General features: G+C 50.0%; 5 protein-coding genes across 5 annotated transcripts; 1 reads left to right on the top strand and 4 right to left on the bottom strand.

Annotated features, from left to right (window-relative positions):
• Positions 1–433: 433 nt before the first annotated feature.
• LOC100836789 (probable 6-phosphogluconolactonase 3, chloroplastic) lies at positions 434–5,259 on the bottom strand. The gene is made up of 3 exons (XM_003574837.4): positions 2,312–5,259; positions 2,081–2,216; positions 434–1,207 (listed from the first exon to the last, which is right to left on the bottom strand). Exons 1-3 carry the CDS (start codon positions 2,656–2,658, stop codon positions 728–730), a joined length of 963 nt encoding a protein of 320 aa, XP_003574885.1. The 5' UTR covers positions 2,659–5,259; the 3' UTR covers positions 434–727.
• Positions 5,260–5,312: 53 nt separating this feature from the next.
• On the bottom strand, positions 5,313–9,014 carry LOC100836479 (RNA-binding protein 1). The gene is made up of 6 exons (XM_003574836.4): positions 8,649–9,014; positions 7,197–7,312; positions 6,851–7,109; positions 6,436–6,497; positions 6,276–6,357; positions 5,313–5,669 (listed from the first exon to the last, which is right to left on the bottom strand). The coding sequence occupies exons 1-6, from the start codon at positions 8,914–8,916 to the stop codon at positions 5,566–5,568; spliced, it is 891 nt and encodes a 296-aa protein (XP_003574884.1). The 5' UTR covers positions 8,917–9,014; the 3' UTR covers positions 5,313–5,565.
• A 1,289-nt stretch (positions 9,015–10,303) lies between these two features.
• Positions 10,304–12,885, bottom strand: LOC104583749. Its single transcript, XM_010237075.3, has 2 exons — positions 12,543–12,885; positions 10,304–11,308 (listed from the first exon to the last, which is right to left on the bottom strand). Exons 1-2 carry the CDS (start codon positions 12,634–12,636, stop codon positions 10,554–10,556), a joined length of 849 nt encoding a protein of 282 aa, XP_010235377.1. The 5' UTR covers positions 12,637–12,885; the 3' UTR covers positions 10,304–10,553.
• Positions 12,886–15,402: 2,517 nt separating this feature from the next.
• LOC100828608 (heat stress transcription factor B-2b) lies at positions 15,403–16,926 on the top strand. Its single transcript, XM_010237074.2, has 2 exons — positions 15,403–15,737; positions 15,839–16,926. Exons 1-2 carry the CDS (start codon positions 15,510–15,512, stop codon positions 16,646–16,648), a joined length of 1,038 nt encoding a protein of 345 aa, XP_010235376.1. The 5' UTR covers positions 15,403–15,509; the 3' UTR covers positions 16,649–16,926.
• A 555-nt stretch (positions 16,927–17,481) lies between these two features.
• LOC100828302 (exopolygalacturonase-like) lies at positions 17,482–19,370 on the bottom strand. Its single transcript, XM_003572435.2, is given in 2 exon segments — positions 17,482–18,802; positions 18,914–19,370. Coding segments are annotated over 2 exon segments (1,398 nt in total). The 5' UTR covers positions 19,058–19,370; the 3' UTR covers positions 17,482–17,548.
• Positions 19,371–20,978: the final 1,608 nt, after the last annotated feature.

Here is a 20,978-nt window from a genome sequence, read left to right as displayed (position 1 = left end):
ATCACCAGCTGAAAGCGGTATCACGAAAAGACGCCTTGGAGAATCGGAGACGCCCTTCGCGCCGCACTCTACACTCAATCCTAGCCGTCCGCTTGGGCTAATTCCGCGACGATCTCATCGGCCATTCGTGTCATCTAGACCTAGTGTTCCCCCAGCGAGAGACCGCGATGTGATTTTATTATATTTATAAGGGGCAGGAGACAAAATGTGTGAGAAAGTGGCCGCCCATGTTATTATGTTCATATGCTCTCCCCGTGTTCATGTGACCTCTACATGTGCAGCTTCTCTGCCTAGATCTGTTTTCCTGGTCCAAAATACCAGATGCACTAGTTTTTTTTTTCCTTTCTTTTCTTCAAGCTCTACAATTTGCTGCAAAATGCATTCTGAAAATCATCCGAATGTATCAAAAGGGAACCAGCAATGCACATTGCAATTTGCAAGACACTGAGGGACATACAGCGGTTATGTTGAAGAAAGGTACCAATATTCCAATGGCAGCAGTCAAAATACTGAATACCATTTACAGGCAAACGATCTAAATATCGGCAGAATGAGTATTCCATAAAATGGCAATTACTCAACTCATTGTCCGAAACCGGAGTGTGAGGGACACCCACGCTGCACTCTATCCACGCCAAAAATAAAAGAGCTCAAATTATCCACATAGGAATAATGCAAGTACGAATAGCTAATGGAATTTCAGAGTATATAACACAATCATGGGGCTTCAAATCTTTGACAGCATCGACACCGCTGGCTTGTCGGTGAACCAAGTGACCTCTCCATCTTGCGGCTCGATCATCTCGACAGGCAGTAAATCCAATGACTTCTGATCGCCTGAAAGAGCTTTGTGAACTGCACCAGCTTTCCCAGCACCAGTGACCACCAGTCCGATATGTGCGGACGAATTGATCACCGGGAATGTAAATGTTATTCTCTCTGGTGGTGGCTTCGGAGAATCCTTGACATAGGTGACTAACTTCTGGTTCTCATGGACAATAGGGTGACCAGGGAAGAGGGAGGCAATATGGCCATCAGGACCCATCCCCAAAAGGATAAGGTCAAACTTTGGGAACCCAGTAACTGGTGACACTGCAATCACACCATCCTTAATAAGTTGCTTTAAACAAGTTTCATAGTCATCTGCAGCACCCTCAACTGACAGTGTATCATTCATGGCGTAAACTTGGTTAGCAGGAATCGGCACCTACATTGGACATACAGAAGAATAAGAAAAACTGAGTATAATTCCATCATTCTTTGAAAAGTAAAACATTCTTGTTGAGAGCATGATGACTATGTGTCATCTCAGTATAATGATATACAAATATGAATGTTCACAAATTATGCTACACATGTAGATGAGGTCAAGTTGAATTCAACTGTATAAAGTACAAAAATGATGTGATGTGCTGTTTTAATTTACATAGTGCATACACATATTCTTTATGAATAAATAGTCGAAATTCCAGGAAGATAACTCAATGGCTGTAATGTGTGTCACCAAAGCTAATCGTATCTTCTAAATATGAGTACCCAAGAAAACGTATTCGAATGGCAACACAACACACTGATCAAATTCACAAATTCTCAGTTTCGGACCATTCCATTCCCCTTGGCTTCTAGATTTAACTTAAATCAAACACAAACAAATGAACTATAGTTTTCTACTTACTGAAAGCTATAACAAAAAGATAAGATACAACAGGTGTGATATTTTCTCTCCAGTATTCTTTCTCCACGAATGCTATAATCATTTTCATTCTACGGCAGAGAGTACACCACCAAAAGTACAATGCGACAGTAGATTCAGCACAGAAATGTGCGGCTAGGTTTAATTCAAGTTAACATAGTGTTCTAAATTTGCACAAACTATTCACCATACAAATTGCAACGCGAAGAACCGAACATCGACAGTATCATCATCCATAAACAACGCAGAATATGTATCATCATCTACACAAAACATCCACATATCCAATTCCTACCACTCAGACGACCATCATGATCCCATTTCCGCAATGTCTCCCAACTCTCAACCACCTAACAATTCATCAGAAGGCTACCTAGAGGAGAGTACCTTAGAGAGCAACCCATCCATGGCGAGCTTGTAGTTGCTGTCGGTGTGGTCCTTGGGCACCACCCTCTCGTCGGCCCAGAACACGTGCCACCTACTCCAGTCCACCGCCTCCAGGTACGGCGGCTCCGCAAGCTTCCTGCGACGTCCCCCACAAAAAAAAAATCAGACCTCCAAACCCCCGCGGAAATCAACAAAAAAGCAAGTCTTTGAGTACTGAAAAGGATCAACAACCTGAGAGCCTTGATGAGGGAGCCGCCGGAGAGCACGACGGTGAAGGCGCCCCTCTCGGCGGCCGTCGCCTTCTCCGACAAACCCGCCGTGTACTCCGCCAGCGACGCCGCGAGGGCCTCCTCGGCGTCGAATATCAGAAGCTTCTTTCTGGACGCCACCGCCTCGCCATCCACGCCGGGGGAGGCCATGGCGGAGACCGGGCGGAGGAGAGGCCGCGAAGAGGAGGCTAAGGGTCTGCGGAGGAGGGATCCGCGGCGGGGCGCCGGGATTCTGCACGCCGGCGAAGATCGGCGGCGTGCGGCGGAGGAGAGGGAGGTCGATGCGGCTGCGGCGGTGGCGGTGGACATGGCGGCGAGGTGCGCCGGCGAAGGAGGAGACCGGAGGCGGAGGGGGGTCGTTGTTGGGGAGTTGAGATGGATTGGGATAGGTGGGCCGCTTTAAGCCCGTCCAGATCGGGATGGACGGCTAGGATAGGAACCCCCTCGTTTTGCCGCTCTTGATGGGGACAAGCGGCGACTTGTTTCCTTTCTTTCTCCTGCAAAACCGAAGCGTCGGGCCTACACTGACAGTGACTTCCTACGAGCTCTTTTTTTTTGCTAGTGCTCTTTTCGGAAATATAGAGGTCCATGTTTGTAGATACCCGCAAAAAAAAAATCCGAAGGTGTTTACATCAGACTTTCTAAACATGGTAAGTTCATGAAAGGATCTACGAACATCTACTGTACAAAAATAATAAAACTAGTTTCTAAAAAGGTTTTATTATATCCAACGCGGTATATATTTTCAAAGCATGCTTATTTTAATACATGTAAGACATTTTATGTTTGGGACATATACTACTCACCCACTCCGATTCAAAATAAGTTGTAATAAACTAGCGACGTTTCCGATGGATCGGAGGGAGTAGTACTATATCCGTTCCGAAAAAAAATGTTATACAAACCTGTACTCCCTCCGTCCAACAAAAGATGTCTCAAGTTTGTCAAAACTTGAATGTATTTAGACATAACTTAGTATATATATGCATTCAAATTTAGTCAAAGTTGAGACATCTTTTGTTGGACGGAAGGAATAATAAATTAACGACATTTATCATTATGGTTTGGATGGAGTGCTTAAATTAGTCCAATTTTATCATCTAAACCCTGGGTTATACTACCTGTTAACCAGACGTTACTCTAGTGCAGGCCATTAAGTCCATAACATGTACTCATTCGCCTTCAAACACACTTGCTTACGGTTATGATTTCGATCGCATAATCACATATCCTTGATAAAATAAAACCAGGATGGAGGTAATACCAAAGTTCATGCGATTTACACCGTGTGGAAAGTACTTCAGGGCCAAGCCTCGCCAACGTGATGTAGGAACGGCAGGAGTTCATTTGCACGACATTTGAGGAATTTAAAGGGTGGATCAATTTACTTAGAGCTCACGGAATCCAATATCCAGTAGGTGCTTTGTAAGAGCCTGGACTAAGCTCAGTTTAAAGGCGTCAAATGATTCTTGCAAACGCATTGTCCGCACTGAGATTATCGTACCCAACAGGAAACATTCATAGACAACATGGAAACGTTGAACAAGTAATACAGAAATCTTCTTACACAAAAGGGACAAGGTTTTACATAGTAAAGCAACTGCAAGCACCTGCATTTGCAATCATAGTACTATAACAACAAGCCGGCAGTTGAACAGAATAAACACAGCCCATGATCGGCACACAATTTACCAATCGTTTCCATCAGAAATAAATCAAAGAGTCGGTGTACAGTTACAAGATTCAAAACATTTCTCTCAGTGCCGGTCAGGTACTAATATCTCGTGTAAACAAATGAATATGCACCGCACTTGACAGTGCCAACATTCGACACAAGTAAGAACATGATTACGTCCAGCACTGCACCGTACAGCATAGGACAACAAGCTTTGTATGTACGCTGTTATTTACAACAAAATTAGACGCTCCACAGAATGCTTACCATTTGGCGCAGAGAAGCATCAAAATACAATTAACATTGGGGTCAGTAGTTGATGAGAAGCTTATTTATGAAGCTTGCTGCTCCAACGTGAACTTTAGAGAAGCCCTGATACTTCTCTTCAGAATACACATGAGTTATACTGATCATCCAGGGCATGCCCATGAGAAGAGAAACCAACACAAGGCTGCCAACAACAACCGCACAAACAAAAAGACATGGTACAAAAGGACCACAGCAACTCATATTGGAAGAAAAAACGAACATAATATCAGTAAATCAAAGCCATCAACCAGAAGGTTCAGATATTGCTATTTGCACAACTGGCACACTGATAAAACTGCTTGCAAGAACAGCATAACAGGGTAACTTGTGAGCATTTCTTTCAAAAGACTAACAGATGCGACCAGAGAAAATGGTGTTGCACGTCTACTTTAAGGCAATTAACAGAAACAGTAGGTCAGACCTTGAAGCCCACTTCACTGTCTGTGCTAAACTTCCTAATCACTCCATTTACGGACACAGGCTGATGGTTCTATCTGGTGATTCCTGACTAATTCCTGATGCAAAGACTACACTAGAGCATACGCATGTCCTAATTTTGGATGGGCAATGCGTCAAAATAGTGTGGAAAATTGGTTGACAGGACAATTATGCAGAGATCATTTGACTAGTGGAGTTTGTGATCAATTCCACAATCAACATGATCACGAACGTTCTATGGAGTGTGTTAAAATAAGAGTGCAAGTAACTATGCATCACCATTTGAGAGACCCCTGATTCTACCAAAAGAAAACAACATAAATGTGTGCATCACATGTTACTGAAGGTGGAGACATTTCTACAGCGTCAGAAACAGGACAAATTCAAACGTTATATATCAACCTAGGTATATTGGCAGATGCGAAAAGCAAAGCAATTACTCCACATTACTAAACAGGGCTAAAAACAAACGAGCAGGTCATTAAAAGAGTCAAGGTTCCACATGATAATAAACTGATACTGTCTGGGCCACGCCGCGAGATAATAAAATATAGTCGACCATAAACACTAAGGCAGATACAGTATAGAGGATTAAACCCGAAGTTCCAGTTCTAACATCCAACACGACAATCTACTGGATACAGAATATCGAGATTATTGCGTCGTCCTTTTCACAATTTGGCAACATGAGCTGACGAACCCTACAAACCACCGGCGGAGATATCAGCGGAAAGCGTTACGCCACGGAGGTTTCATCGCTCGTATAAACGATAGGTTCGCCTGACCCGCACGATTTAACGCCTACCACGAGGCCCACCAGCTGACCTCGGACCAGGAAAGCGCGAGAATTGAAGCCGCAAATGGGCTGATTCACGATCATGTTCATCAAACTTATAACCTGCAAAACGAATCGTGACGGTTTATTTTGTTTAGGTCGTCGGAGAACAATATATCGAACCTCAAACGGTCGCCCCATGCCATGAAGGATGCAGGTGCAAGCATAGATCCAACCCATGGAGAAAAATGGATACAGTAACAACTGAAACAGAAAGGATTGAATGGCAAGGACGCGTCGACATGGGAGGTTTAACTTGCAGAGCACTCTAGAAGCAGCTAATCGTTGAGCAATGTTCTAGATTGTCAATAACCTTCGCCACTTATTAGTAACTTCTAGCACCAAACTTGTTTAGTTCCAAAAAATGCCAATAGAAACACGTAGTGCGTAAATAAATGTTGGGTATCGTCGCTGCGCGAAGAAGGGTAACCACTAATAATCCCTGTTAACAATCAACCGACAGCTACTCCTAAAGCAGAAACTAACTATGATGCAAAATTTGCATGGAGAAAGCAACACTGACATAATGCAGGACAGATGGAGTAAAGAAGAAAATCAAATATGATGACCAATTGAAACATAGAGTGGAATGCAAACATATACAGGTCAAAATTGAAAAAACATGAGAACTGAATATTATCAAACTACATAATGCATAAGTATGTTCACCTTGCAGAGCTTCAAGTGCAATAGTAGCTTGGGCAGGGCTATCAAAATCAACAAAGCACAGGACGTGAGGATCTCCACCAGGCTGCAGCAAAATTGATGGGTTAATATGCATCATCATTAGAATAGATAGCTTATATAAACCCAAAAAATATTAACATACATGTCTTGACTCCTTGTTGACAAGCCTCACTTCACGAAAACCTACAAAAGGGCGGAATATATCTGAAGAGGAGAAGGTTAAGGTGATAAAGCACTTCCCAAGTGAAAAACTATCCTCCTATATATACTATGATATGTTTAAATTTGAACATCCTGCTCATGTGAGCACATAAAGGGATAAAGGGTGCAGGAACAAGAGCGTTATAAACCAAGACTATGATATGTTTAAATTTGAAGATGCTGCTCATGTGGGCACATAAAGGGATGAAGGGTGCAGAAACAAGAGCGTTATAAACCAAGAGTTAGGAAATAAGATGAAGAGTAGAAGAAGAATGGTGTAACCACAAAGGACACATGAACCTCTCAGAAAAGTAAAGTGAGTTATCCGCTAACAAAGCAGTCTTATGTAAGGATACGTGAAACCTCCCTGCGTGTGCAGTTTGCAGGCAGGCCTTCAATGTACAAAGTGTTGGATGCGTCTGGTGGCAGAGGAGGCTCAGGCCTTGCACCATACCCCATGCCTCTGCTATCCATACCAACAACACCCATCATACGGCGTTCATCACCAGGATATCCACTCATTCCAGCACCAACCATCCCAGCGCCACCCATCCCAGCACCACCCATCCCACCAACAACAGCTCTACTTGGCTCATTCACGGCAACAGCAGGCACCTAAAAGCACAGCACAGAGGATAATGTATCAGCAAGCATGTCCCTAGAAAAGAGGCGAGTTTTAAATGATTAAACCTGATATCATACCCCATTGCGTAAGTAGCGATCATAAGATGCTCCAAGTACTTCATTGTCTCTAAGTGAATGGTAACCAGCATTTTCACGCGGGTAATATCCAGCCATATCTTGTCCTCCAGGCCCATCTGCGAATAAACAACAAAAACAGGGAAAATAAATCCCACTTGCCAGTAATCTCTTTAATTAATATAAGCAACTAAGCAGCAGAGTATTTAGCCAATTAAGCAAGTCATAACAAACAGTTATAGCTACTAGATAATATACAGAAAAACATATGTAACGGATGAAGAAGAAACATTACCAAGACAACTGCATGGATGCATAATTGCTTATTAACAGTAAGAAGTTAGAACAGATCCAAATAAGCATTTTGCTCTCGTGGAAACTCCGGGAATTCTTTCCAAGAAGGCAACACTAATGATTACCCACCATCGATCCACAATTATCACATTTTTATTACCAATAATGAAAGCCAAGTGTAATAAAATGGAAACAATCAGCAAAAGGGCTCTGACAGGGTATCCACCAAACTCAAGGACTATGATTAATATGTTTGCTGCAGTAGCCCCGTGCAGGTAGGCAAAATGAGATGAGACAAAAGTTGACACCGAGACCAATCAACAGATTTAGCATACATTAATCTTTTCATTTTTCCAATTCTGCAAGCCTCTCACGCTCTCGTTCTCGGAAATTAATTCCAGACAGATATCTATAACGGAAAATCAAACCCTTGTTGTCCGAACGACTAGATCTATTAATAAACCAGAAGAGAGTTGCCCAATTAATCAGCAGAAAACAGGGCAAAAACCGTAAACAAAAGTCCGATGTGCCACATGGACCACCTAGAACAACCCTAGCGACCCACACGAACTCCCCACATGCTGCTGACGGGACAGATAATTATAACAGAAAATCTGACCCTTTTTCCCGAACCATTGTCCGAACGACTAGATCTATTAATAAAGCACAAGAGAGTTGCCCAATTAGTCAGCGGAAAAACCGGGCAAAAGCCGCAAACAAACATCCGAGCCTCCAAGGTGCCACACGGAACACCGAGAACAACCCTAGCAGATCTGGCCACACATAAGAACTCCACACATGCTGCTGCTGGGCCACCATGAATCTCACCGTGTGTGTTTTCAGAGAACGGAAAAAACCTCACCTTTCTACCACCGAGGGTTCCAATCTCGATCTACTTCCATCACTACGCTAGAATCATACACCGAGCGTTAAGCGCAACTAAAAACTAGGCTAAAACCGCACGGATGCATACAAAACTACCAATCAGATCACCAGATCTAAGCAATATACCTCGTCTACTACATCTATACACCGAAACTACCGGCACAGGCAAAACGAACATCACGTAGATAAACAACCGCCGCGAGGCAAACAGTAAGCATCAGATCTGAAGGCGACAGATCCATCCAAGGGCGGGAGGGAGGCGGCGGAGAAACTCACCAACGTAGTCGGGGCGGGCGCGCTTGAGCGACGGAGCGACGGCGGCCTGCTGGTGCTGCTGCTGGTGGTGCTGCTGCTGGGCCATCTGCGCCACCTGCTGGTGCTGCTGCTGCTGGTGGTGGTGCTGCTGCGCCATGGCCCCCGCGACCGTGGCGGCCTGCGCGGCGGTGGCGGCCGGCGCCATCCCGGCCGCGGCGGCCGCGGCCGCCACCATGGCCTGCTGCTGCTGGCGCGCGTCCGCGTACCTCCAGTAGTTCTCCGCCGCCATCGCCTTGGGTGAGGGGGAGGAGAGGGTTCGCTCGTGCGGCTAGGGTTTCGGGGCACGAGACGGGGGGGTTTCGGTTTGGTCGATGAGCGTAGGAGAGAGAGTGGGAGGAGGGGGATGATAATAAAGGACGCCGGAGGCCGTCAGCCCGTCACGTCAAAGCGGTTTGTTGAGTGTCAGACGATCGGGCTTGTGGAGCAGAAGCGGGCCGGATTTCTTGTCCGGGCCGCAGAATCCCGGTCCAAAGGCAATCTCTGCGGTGCACCCACAGAATCTAGTAACAGCGTGTTTGGTTGCACCGATGGACATGCCTTCCATGGCATCTCGGAAACAAGCTCGGGGGATGCTAACATCAGTTGCAGCCCATTGTTTGGCTAGCTTGCGGCTTGGGTGGGAGGAGCGGGCGCTCGACGGCGGAGGGCGGTCGGCGGGGGACGTCGGAGGAAGTTAACGGCGATCGTTTGAGCAATGGGCGGCGGAGCAGATATCGGTGAAGGGCGGAAACCATCCGAGCAGATAATGTGGATGGCGGAGCAACTGACGGTGGCCTTAGGATTAGCGAGGGCGACGGATCAGCGGGAAGGGGCGGAGGATCGGCGAGGCAAGGTCGGTGGATCAGCGGAGCAATAACGGCGGCGGAGCAAGGCTCTCGGCTTTGGGAGAGGGAGGAGGTGGAGGAAGACAGGACGATGGCGATGTGGAAGACGCGTCTGCATGGGAAAAATGATTTATCCGGGAGTTTTCCGAGATCTTGGTTTTTTTTATAAAACTCCGGACTGACTTTATTAATTGCTTAACTTAAAAGAAATACGTAAATGTCCGGGAGGAATAGGGAGCCGCGCATGTCAGCCTACCAACCCCCCCCCCTTCCTAACGGTGTTGCCATCTTAGCCGGCCTACGCACCTCGCCATGAGCTTCGCACCCCTCAAAAGCAAAAGTACGAGCCTCCTTCCTCGCTGCATCAATATCCGAGAGAAACATACCGTACGAGCCTCTAAACGAGCAAGAATTGATAACGTGGATGAGAGCCAATTTTTGCACATAGGCTGCAGGTGTCCAATGCAGACTAGGAAACCAATCATACCAAAGAATTGCATGTGGATGCAAGCAAAGTGCACGGCAGGCAACTAAATATCTCTAAGCGGCTAGTTTTGTAGGGAAAAAAACGAGTCACGTAAGCCATTTGTAGTAGACCATGTATTTAAAAAAATATAAACTTGTTCTCGAAGATATAGAGAGTGAACCCGTTAATTAAGAAAAAAAGGGCAAAAATCGGCACAACATCTCATGATACCGTCATGGAACATGACCCATCTCCGATGAGTAAGAATATTCGCTGCCAAGCTCAAATCGGCGAAGACGGCACCTCAAATGTGTACCGGTGGAAGGTTAGTGAACTTGAATTTTTTTTAATAAGAAGATGAACTGATCATACAAGTTTAAGTGAATCCATTAATTAACTAGATCAAAGCACACACTTTACCCTTACACATGATATCTATGTCTATACCCCTATATGCTATCTGGCCTTATTTTGGTCAAGTACAACAAACCTCCAAACTATCAACGCAAGAAAAAAAGAAAAAGAGAATGAGCAACCAGCAACAGCATTTTTCATCCCTTCCAATTCACAGTTTCATCAGCTCTCACGTTTCCTCTTCAATGGCAGCAGCCTTATGGTCACCGTGCCACCGGCCGGCTGCTCCTCCTTCGTCTTCGCCTTCGCCGACTCATGGCAGCGCCATCCGAGGTGCGCCGAGAGGTCCTCCACCTCGACCTTCACCACGTCCTTCCTCACGCCAATGTCGGTGATGTACCTGCCGGCGCAGTACATCCCCGCGGTAACAGCCGCCATGCCTAACGGCCCCGCCGACAACAGCTTGAACGGTGTGGAGAGGAGCGCTGCCAGTGGGACGCCGACCGCAGCGGCTGCCTGTCCGCTCCTCCCGATGCCAGGGTCGTCGCCGGCGGGTGGTGGCAGGATCAGACCCGTCTTGCAGTACAACGCAAAGTCCTCGCAGTTGTTCTCGAACACGTCGTAGCTCCCGAACCCGTTCTGGAGCAGGTACATGGCACGGCGGACCACGGCGTCCGGCGGATCCGGTGCGGCGGCGGTGGTGCAGGTGCCGCCGCGGAGCCTTGCGAGGAAGGCGGCGGGGGTTACGCCGTAGTCGAAGCTGTGGAGGGAGCCGTCGCGGAGGAAGCAGTCGAGGCAGGTGAGGATGACGCCGCTGTCGGGGAGCTGGAAGCCGCAGTCCGGGAACGTCGGGCACTCCGGCAGAGAGCCCGGGGAGATGAGCAGGGTGGAAACGGCGACGGCGGAGTCTAGGCCGGCATTCCCCGCCTCTTTCTTCCGCGTGAAGTGGACCACCTTGCTCCCGCCGACGTAAATACCTGTCGAAAACATACAGTTTCTTGGTAAAGACTAGCTAGATGCAGGTGTGTTGCTACGGGATTTACGAAATAATGCATAAGTTGCGTAAATGTGTTTTTGCCCTTATTTTTTTTTGTTTTGATGAACACCAATTCTATCTCAGTTACATTGATTTTCTGGCAATCTCAAAAGATTGTGATATGTATCTACCAACGGAGTGAACGGACCACCACGAAGTCAGATCTTCATATGCAAGAAAGATCTGAAGAGATGCAATTGTTTTGTGTGTTCAGAATTTCAGATACACAAATACAGTTTCGGTAAAAAAAAAACAGAAAAGAGAGATACGGTGAGATGAGCATAGAGCTGAGAGACATGGAATCTTTTGGATGCATGTTTGGTCATGTGGAGACTGGAGAGTAGTGACCCCATGCATGTCCTGCCCTGCATATCTCCAGGGAGGACGTTCATAATTTAATGGCCACAGGCCAGAGACAACGCAAGGGGGAAAAGTACCCTGACGTCCTGTTATCTACGCTTCCAGCGTGAGGTAGAGGCGTGGATCAATCTCAGTTAATGGCCGGTGAAAGGAAGAAGGGGAGGGAGGAAATAGAAAGAGAGATGCTTGCAAAGCGAAAGGCCCATGGTAACTGAACGCAGCAGCAGTTTGCAGCTAGCTGGAAGGAGAAGAAGATGCTAGTAGCAAAGTGAAAAGCGGGTTGTCGCTTTGGTCACGAGTAAATGACGCTATCTGAATATAACGAAGGGAAGGTTCCTTGGTTTGCGACCGACACCTGAACCCTGAGTAGAAAACAGCACTCAATGTTTTCTCAACAACCTGATCGTTCGTGCTACGGATGTACATGGATTGTCGGTGTGAAGATCGAAGATCCTAACTACTCCGTAGCAGGACAGGTAGTTATTACGGAGGGAGCAGCACAGATTCCTGGACGCACGTAGACGTACGGGCTCGGCCTGCAGACGATCGAGGACAGACGTATCTAGAGAATGCAGGAAAAAAAAATACAGAGCTTAATGGTAGCAGCTGCAGGTAGTAAAATTGTGGGAGCAGTGGGGATCGGTGGAGCTAGGCAGAGAAGCAGGAACAGCTAGTGGAACAGAGTTGGAGGAATGCAGGAACGCAGAACGAGAGTGCGGCGAGCAAGTTTGGCTCGATCGATGGAAGAAGATGACCGGCGGCGAGATGTTTAGTTAACTGGAAGAGCTGATTGAGCCATCGTGGTGCGTACGTACCGTGGTGGGAGTAGGCGTAGGCGGCGCGCCAGGTGTAGATGTGGTCGCCGGGCTTGAGCTCAGACCGCTCCACCCGCCGCGACAGCAGCCCCATCAGATAATTCTCTGGGGACTGCGATCACCGGAGCTGATGGCGAGGAGGGAGAGAGAGTGATATGTGCGAGGAAGAAGAAGGCTCTCTCTCGGTGGCCGGGCTGGAGCTGGAGCTGGGGCGAGCTGAGAGAGTGTCAAGCGCGAATTAATAAGCAGGTAGCAGGAGTAGTACAATAGACAGAGGTCCTCGATCGGCATCGGCATGTGAGCGAGCGTGCGCCATCCGGGGCGCAATCAGTCCTCGGGGATTCGCGCGCGATCTGGCGATGACCTGCGTCGCCTTCTTTTTCACTCCACTGTCAGTACCGTAGCAGAGTACGGAGTGCTCCCAAGGATTAGCATACTAGTACCACTACCCCTGCTCTGTTTTATTTTCTGAATTTCGCCACGTTTTCAACCGAATTTTATACGGTATAATGAAGCCTTCTTGTGCCTTTCTTTCTTGTTGTTGTCCTTGCTGTCACGTTCGTTTCTCTGATTCTTTCTCCCTGTGCGCGTTTTAGACCAATAAATCAATTAAAGGGCGTTTCGTGCACGGTGAGCCATCTCCACCGGATCGGGGGCAGCCGGCAGGCCGGCTTCAGTACCCCCGTCGGTGCCACTGAACACTACACGTCTCGGTGGAGTTATACTAGCAGATCAATCCATCGTCGAGGCCACATGATCCTGGAAAAAAGAAGAAAAAACGGCAGCTTTGACAGCAGAATCGCGAGCGAAGCAGCAGGCGAAACTTACTTAATTAACCCACCCAACCCACCACGTGATCATCGGTGAGACTACGGCAGGGAGGGAGATCTGGAAGGGACGGAGGAATCCAGTCCTGGAACGTGGTAAAGATGTCGGTTGTTTCTTCCGAAATTACTCGGATCAGATGCCCGCTGTGTCCCCTCTCCCGACCTTTTCTTTTACTATAATCATTGGCCTCGTAGACCCCTCTCGGCCGATCATCACTCTGTAATAGTCTGTCGACCTCAGATTCTGCTTTTCTCCACGATTATTTTACCGATAAAACAAGGGCGCCCCGTGGTGGACATCCATGCCGAGATCTGTTTGAGAGCTGCGATCAATCGATGGACCATCGGTACAGACAGACTACAGAGTTACAGACTGGTGAAGGAGCAGTCAGGAAATTAAAATCCCTGGCGAGGCGTGTCAGTGAGTGAAGTATATATAGAACTGGTTTGTGTTGTTGGATTGGGGATTGATCGATCGAGCATGTGATTAAGGGGGAAGTTGGTGGTTGTTCGTTGCTTGGTTGGTTGGCAGGTTATACTCAGAGGGTTCAGTCGTATGTATCTGGATGGATGCTGGGGAGCAGGTGCAGGGGAAACCCTGTAAAGTTATCGGGAGCAATGGCTTACACATGGTGTGTATGACCATAATCTAGTCTAGGGAAGAAGAGAGGTCTAAAGTGTGCTGCAAAACACTTGTGTTGCGTGCAGAGACCAAATGTGCTACAGATCAAAAAACATGGGTAATAATTTAGCCCAGAACTGGACCGAAAGTTGGGCGTTCAAGGCCAGCCCAGCCCAGCCCAGCCCAATTCAGAATTCCTTGGTACACACCCTCGTTGCATAAGGCCGGGGCTGGCTGTGCCGCTATGCTATGGCCTGTCGAGTGAGCCCAGCTGCAGTGGTGGTGCTGCTGTGCTCTGGCCTGTTTAACGCCCAGCTGCGTGACGCGCCTTGCCTGACCTGGGAAGTGGGCCAGGCAGTCAGGTACGAGCGTTCCTTTTTGCGTCTCTTTTTCTCAATCGATCCATTCGCTTCCGGCTATATCCGCCGAGCGTGAGTAACTCAATCAAAATTCCAATCTCTGGCGCCAATTTTTTTCTACCAGCAACCTGACAACCAAAGGGTCTTTCAACGGGTGTGCAGCACTGCAGCTGAACTCGAATCGTTTTTCGCCAAAGAATTGGGCTCCTCCTTGGACAGCTCACCACTGCCGATCCGCCAATGGTCAAGCTGCAGCAGCGGCAGTCAAAGAAAGCTGCCCTACCTTACATCAGTGAAAGCAGAAAAGAACTGCAAAGAGCCAGCAGATTCCACGCATTTTACTCCCTCTCTCTCTCTCCCCATCTTTCTCGCGACCTCCGTATGTGTCAAAATTTCTACCGAAACTCAAACCTTTGCCGCCAAGGCGCACATATTCCTTCGCCCTTTCTTTCCCTCTCTCTCTGGGCAGCAAACCAAAGCAAAAGAGCTTTCTGGACCGGTCCTTTGGACGTTTGATCGTCAAGTCAAACCCGGGAATCCATCCATCCATCCATCATACATATCTACCTCTGCTGCTCTTGCGTGTGCCATGTTTCCCGCTTCGACCTCGGTTCTTCCCTTTGACCCAACACACTTCTACTGTTTGTTTTTTAGTTATCGAAATGCCATCACGTGTGAGCCTGAGATTGGAAACTTGCCCGATCACATTCCGTGATTTCCTTCCAAAACAGTCCCCAAGTTACAGCAAACCATTTCTCGTCAAGGCCCCAGCCAGCAGTACCAGAAACGTGTCCCCGGATGGAATCCTCCTTCCTTCCGTTCCTACGCCTTGAACCTTCCAGAACAACCGGCTCCCGTTTCCCATGCATAGAAACCTCCAAAATATCCGCCGAAACTTCTCGGGCGTTCGGACCGGCCCCACCACAACCGCAATCCATCCATCCACGGGCTGTCCGTCCGATCGTCCCCAACGACCCCATCCAACGGCCCGCGAGCCATCCCACCTTGGTGACTTGGCTTCCTTTTATTGTCGTAGCACACCCGCAAGCGCCGCTCCTTCGTCTTCTCCAGCTCCCCCTTCGTTCAATTCCTTCCTCCGTTCGTTGGACGCTTGGACGATACGCGCTAACACGCACCCGGAAGCTTCTGCGCCGGCGGCATGGCGGCCGCGTCGTCGTCGGCGGGGCAGAGGGGGGCGGCGCCGACGCCGTTCCTGGCCAAGACGTACCAGCTGGTGGACGACCCGGCGGTGGACGACGTGATATCGTGGGGCGAGGGCGGGGCGACGTTCGTGGTGTGGCGGCCAGCCGAGTTCGCCAGGGACATCCTCCCCAGCTGCTTCAAGCACAACAACTTCTCCAGCTTCGTCCGACAGCTCAACACCTACGTACGCTTCTTCTTCTTCTTGTTCCGGGGTTCCCTGATGATTTTGGTCGGTGTGGCCGGAGTGTCGAGGTTTTGATGGATTGAGATGGATGGGTGTTGCAGGGGTTCAGGAAGGTGGTGCCGGACCGGTGGGAGTTCGCCAACGACTTGTTCCGGCGAGGGGAGAAGCGGCTGCTCTGCGAGATACACCGCCGGAAGGTCACTCCGCCGACGTCCGCCGTCACGGTGTCTCCTGCCGCGGCGGCGATCCCCATGGCTCTGCCCGTGGCCACGGCGACGACATCGCCGGTGCTCTCCGCCGAGGAGCAGGTGCTGTCGTCGAGCTCGTCCTCGGAGCGGGAGCTGCCCTCCGCCTTCCCGCCGCCGTCCTGCTCCGGCTCGGGCTCGGGCGTCGGCGGCGACCTGGGCGACGAGAACCAGCGGCTGCGGCGGGAGAACGCGCGCCTCGCGCGGGAGCTCGGACACATGAAGAAGCTCTGCAACAACATCTTCGCCCTCATGTCCAAGTACGCCTCCGCGCCGCTCGACGCCCCCGCCCCCGCCTCCGCCGGAGGAGGGAACTGCTCCGGCGAGTCGCCCCTCCCGCCGCCTCCCCCTCCGACGCCGCCATCGCTCGAGCTCCTGCTTTCTTCTTCGTCTCCGGGCCCGCCAGCCGACGCCGACGAGGAGAAGAAGATGAGCGCGATGCTGTTCGGCGTCTGCATTGGGCGGAAGCGGATGCGGAACGACGACGGCCACGGCGTCGGTGGAGCGGCGGAGGTGAAGCCGGAGCCGATGGACGGGCGGCCGTCCCCGCCGCCGCCGCCGATGGAGCCGCAAGGCTGGCCCGTGTACCGGCCCAGGCCCGTGTACCGGCAGCACCTCCTCCATGCCTGCTGCAGCGACGGCCACGCCGGGTCCAACTCGAAGTGAGCCGGGCCTGGGCCCGGCCTTAGAACCCACTAATCTATTACTACTCCAGTTAATTACCAATAGCTAGAAACAGGTGCAAGTTGTATGTTACTCGAAATTTATCTTCTCCAGATTCCCCCTCTGTTCACATTAGCAAGCCCAACAGGAATCCAATCAGTACAAGGATGACTGATGCCAACTGACATGGATGGCCTACTGAATGTGATTAGGCCGGGATCCAAATCTGTTCTTTTGGGTATTTACTTTAGTTATGATTATTATGCCGGTATCTCAGATAAGATGTTTCTTTGGAACACTGCGAATGGATTAGGATATTTGTTCCTGGAAGGAGATATTATATCATAATAAGCATGCATGCGCCTACTGGAAGGTACGAGAACCGACTAATTCTTCCAAGTTCTAACCGATGCAGGACTTGATCGGGATTCTGACAGCGACCGGCGGAATCGACAGTGAACAGCTGTGCTTAGTTTGTGTGGACGCTTGCTTCGTGTCAGCACGGCTGACGGTTGCTTAGGACCGGCAGATCGATCGATCAGTGTCATTCCGTTTAGATCGGATAGTGACATTTCGTCTAGATTCAGTAACAGGAAAAAATAATTGAATACGCCTAGTTAAGAAGGAGCACGCGAAATTTCAGCTTGGAAATTTGGTTATTTTTCTGCAAAATTTCACCTCGAAATGAACTTCAGAACTAGTACTACAATGCAGCAAAACGGATCTGCACTCCCCTGCAATAGAGTGATCGATGGAATGCCAGGAGACCTGTCTGAAACCAGCTAAAAAAAAGAGACAAGAGACGAGGCCTTTCTGAAACTCTGAACTCGTCCTGATCAGATTCAGAGTTTCAGAGAAGAAACTGAACGCTGAAGCTCCACCGATCATCACGCTAGCCTCTGTTCAGCTGTCCGACGGCCTCAGATCTTCTCCTTCTTCGTCGTCGTCCTCGACGGGTTTAACCCTGGGCGCCATGGCCTGCAGCCCCGGCGTCTTGCCGGTCACATTCTCGAACAACGCCTTACACGGCCGCCCTTCTCCATCTCCATCTTCTTCTTTTTCCCCTTCACCGCCGGCAAAGCACCGGAGATCAACGCCGTCAAGCCTGACCCCGCTGCAAGGCCGGGCCTCGCTGCACCGCAGCCGCACGGCCACCTCGCCGCTCGCCGTGCCCCGGATCCTCCTGAACACCACCTCACTGATCTGCACCAGCGACGGCCGGCCGCGGGCCGTGGCGCCGCCGCAGCTGCCGTGCGGGCAGTAGTGCTGGTCGATGACGACCGGGTTCTGGACGCCCGCCATGGCCACGTCCTCGAAGGTGATGTTGTACGCCAACCCCCCCGCCGGCGCCGAGGAAGACGACGGCGGCCCTGGCCACGTCTTGATCCGGACCCCGTTGGCGGTGCCCTTCACCGTGCAGTTGCGCACCACCACCCCGCGCACCTCGTCTCCGCCGCCGTTGTTGTTGTTGGGCTTGTGCTTGCCGAGGCTGCCGATGCTGATGCCGTGGCCGGGCCCGCAGGAGACGCCGGAGACGAGGACGTCGGTGGAGCCCGGGCCGATGGAGACGCAGTCGTCGCCCGTGCCGATGGCGGAGCCGAGGATGCTGACGTGTTTCGAGAAGCCCACGTGGACGCCGTCCGTGTTGCGGCTGGTTGCGGGTGCGCTGATGCGGAGGGATTGGGCGGACACGTGGGTGCTGCGGTGGATGCTGACGTGGAATCCCCGGCTGTCCGTGAACGCCAGGCCCCGGACCGTCGCGCTCGCCACGCCGTCCAGCACCAGAGTCTGCGTCAAAGAGAAATAAGTTACTCGCAGGAGATAAAGAACTCATCAGACTTCAGTGATCCATCGCAATGAATTGTATACGTTTGTCTTGTGCTTTCGGCGCCGAGCGCCGGCGCCGTCGAGGGTGCCGGCGCCGGTGAGGAGGAGGTTGGACACGTGGCTGAAGGTGATCCACGCGTCGGATGACAGGTGGCAACCGTCGCTCGCGCACGGCCGGAGCACGCCGTCGATCACGACGGCGATCGGCGCGTCGTCCCGGCACGGACCCGAGAACTCGACGGCGCCGATGACGAAGGCGCCCTCGGGGACCAGGACCGTCGCGTTCCCCGCCGTCGAGCCGCACGCGGCGCGCCATGCCGTCAGGAATGCCTGGATCGACATGCAGACAGACAGAAAGAGGTGACACGATTCGAGACCTTACTACGCAGTGCTTTTTTTCGTGTCTGCTTTTATTGGTGGACAGATGGGTCTCCAACTTACGCGTTTGTTGTCTTTGCTGCCCGGCGAAGCCCCGTACACTGTCACGTCGTGGACGGCGGCGCCATTGTTCTGGCCGTGTACGTCATGGCCACGGTAAAGCAGCACGACGACGACGAAGAAGACGGCCTTTAGGACGGTCGCCATATGGGTTAATTTACTGTCACGCGACTGGAAATTCCAAGTTCAGACGTGCAGCTCCAGAACCGAGCTAGACACTAATGTGAAGAGGAAGCTTCGCATACATCTTATGTAAACATGCTGAAGCGTTAGTACAGTAGCATTGGGCGTGCATACAATCGTAACCTCCGAAAACTTAAACGTGCGTGGGCTAACATTCACAATGCATTGCGCTTAATTGAGTGCTTAACTGCAGCTCTTGATGCTTTGCTACTCGATCGTAACTCCCCTCTCTCTAAACAAACCTGCTCGCTTCTCCATCCAAGCGTTTTGTACTAGTGTGTGCCATGGCTGAAAATGAAACCCGCTTTGCTTCCATTTTTCCCATGTGTTGAACAAAGGCAGGCAGAACAAGTTTTTTTTTCTTTTTTTGAGAGCAAGCAGCCAGGCCTGTTAGGATGGGTTTGCTTGCTGGGCTGGGTGGGTTGGGGCGGCCCCACACAGCTAAATTTGTGTTTGGAAATAAGGTTTGGCTCGAGCGGAGCGGTCCGCAGAAAAGCAGTCCTCAGAAATCGGTCGGGCGGGACACGCGGCCCGCGACCGGATTCTCCGATACAAATACGCTCCCAACTGGTGGGGGTCGCACGGTTCATAGTTGGTCAGCAAATCAAACGGCTGCTCGGGCCGCCCCACCACCCAAAAAATGGGCCGTCCCATCCAGCCCAGCAAGTAAACACATCCTTAATTTCTGACAAGAGTATATAATACTCTTGTCTGGACGAAATTACACGTCCCAGATTTCATGAAGGCCGGAGGAAGTATCACCGTGTCTATCACTGTGTCCAGCTTCCGATCCGATATGGCATTGTTCTAACAAAATGGACTTCTCAGTGAGCAGTTTTCATACACCAAACACATATATGCAGCCGGTTTCAGATGCTGGTAATTACATAGACGACGATGTTATTACTAAGTGAAGCACTCCCGTTCTCTGCATCAAACATAGCTACTAACTTGGAGTAAGTCGTACCACAACTAAATGACACTCAATTAACTCCTAAGCTAAGCAGCCAACGGTGGTGGGAGTGTGGGACTGACACGGAGCCCGCGTCTCAGCTGCACCGTCAGTCACTTTGGGGCACCCCACCGATGTCCCGATCTAGCTGCCGGCCGGTGGCTCGATGGGTCGCCGTCAGCATCCCCAGCTGCAAACAGGAGTACGTCCACCAGCTTAGCTTCTTAATCATCAGCTCTATCCTCGTCGTGCCTTCTGTTAGCAAATCTTATTCCATCTATAGCCGCGGTCCCAATATATCTCCAGCTGCTGATCGATGTCAAGTCATGGCAGGAAAACTGCTGCTGATTATGATGTGAACCATGAAGCAGTCGATGAGATTTCGACACTAGTTCGCTCTCGATCAACCGGGTGCTATAGTTTCCTGAAAATATATGCTAAAAGCTTGCAAAAAGACCACCTGAGCTGTGTAGGATCAGATTAAACGAGCATTGTATTATGTGTGTATGTATCATACTATCATTGCACTATCACTTAATTGGAATATCATGCATTCGTGTGTCCTTGGTTTGTCTTCTTGCAGACATTTTCCTTGCGTCGTTGTAGCGTGTTGACAGTCCCTTCTTAATTATCAGCTCCATTGTTCTAATTATTAAGCCAGATTAAGATCACGTCGGTTCCAAATTAAGGTTAAGGACACAACTGTTCAATCAATCGACGCGGCTAGCTAGCCACCAACAAAGCCACACACTCAATGGGTGACGACTTGCACCTATTCTGCATGCGGTAAACTAGTTAGCACATGGCTAATCCAATTTTGTTTACACCCCTGATTGCGTGCGGTATACCAGAGTTACAATTACGTCGATCGCTGGCACTACAATGCTCTTAGCCTAATCTATACCTTGACTGGTAAAAAAATAATCTATAGCT

This window comes from Brachypodium distachyon, chromosome 3 (genome assembly GCF_000005505.3).
Source record: "Brachypodium distachyon strain Bd21 chromosome 3, Brachypodium_distachyon_v3.0, whole genome shotgun sequence".
Taxonomy (NCBI): Eukaryota; Viridiplantae; Streptophyta; class Magnoliopsida; order Poales; family Poaceae; genus Brachypodium; species Brachypodium distachyon.
Note: the sequence above shows the minus strand (reverse complement) of the source record. Positions and strands in the feature narration are given on the sequence as shown.

What these genes read in the sequence shown, in the direction of transcription:
- LOC100836789 (XM_003574837.4), bottom strand. Translation starts at nt 2,658, where the DNA reads ATGTCCACCGCCACCGCCGCAGCCGCATCGACCTCCCTCTCCTCCGCC. An exon ending in TCCCTCATCAAGGCTCTCAG is followed by an intron (nt 2,217 to 2,311) that starts GTTGTTGATCCT and finishes GGGACGTCGCAG; the next exon opens with GAAGCTTGCGGAGCCGCCGT. An exon ending in TGGATGGGTTGCTCTCTAAG is followed by an intron (nt 1,208 to 2,080) that starts GTACTCTCCTCT and finishes TGTCCAATGTAG; the next exon opens with GTGCCGATTCCTGCTAACCA.
- LOC100836479 (XM_003574836.4), bottom strand. Translation starts at nt 8,916, where the DNA reads ATGGCGGCGGAGAACTACTGGAGGTACGCGGACGCGCGCCAGCAGCAG. An exon ending in ATCGCTACTTACGCAATGGG is followed by an intron (nt 7,110 to 7,196) that starts GTATGATATCAG and finishes CTGTGCTTTTAG; the next exon opens with GTGCCTGCTGTTGCCGTGAA. An exon ending in TGCACTTGAAGCTCTGCAAG is followed by an intron (nt 5,670 to 6,275) that starts GTGAACATACTT and finishes TTCGTTTTGCAG; the next exon opens with GTTATAAGTTTGATGAACAT.
- LOC104583749 (XM_010237075.3), bottom strand. Translation starts at nt 12,636, where the DNA reads ATGGGGCTGCTGTCGCGGCGGGTGGAGCGGTCTGAGCTCAAGCCCGGC. An exon ending in CTACGCCTACTCCCACCACG is followed by an intron (nt 11,309 to 12,542) that starts GTACGTACGCAC and finishes TGTTTTCGACAG; the next exon opens with GTATTTACGTCGGCGGGAGC.
- LOC100828608 (XM_010237074.2), top strand. Translation starts at nt 15,510, where the DNA reads ATGGCGGCCGCGTCGTCGTCGGCGGGGCAGAGGGGGGCGGCGCCGACG. An exon ending in TCCGACAGCTCAACACCTAC is followed by an intron (nt 15,738 to 15,838) that starts GTACGCTTCTTC and finishes TGGGTGTTGCAG; the next exon opens with GGGTTCAGGAAGGTGGTGCC.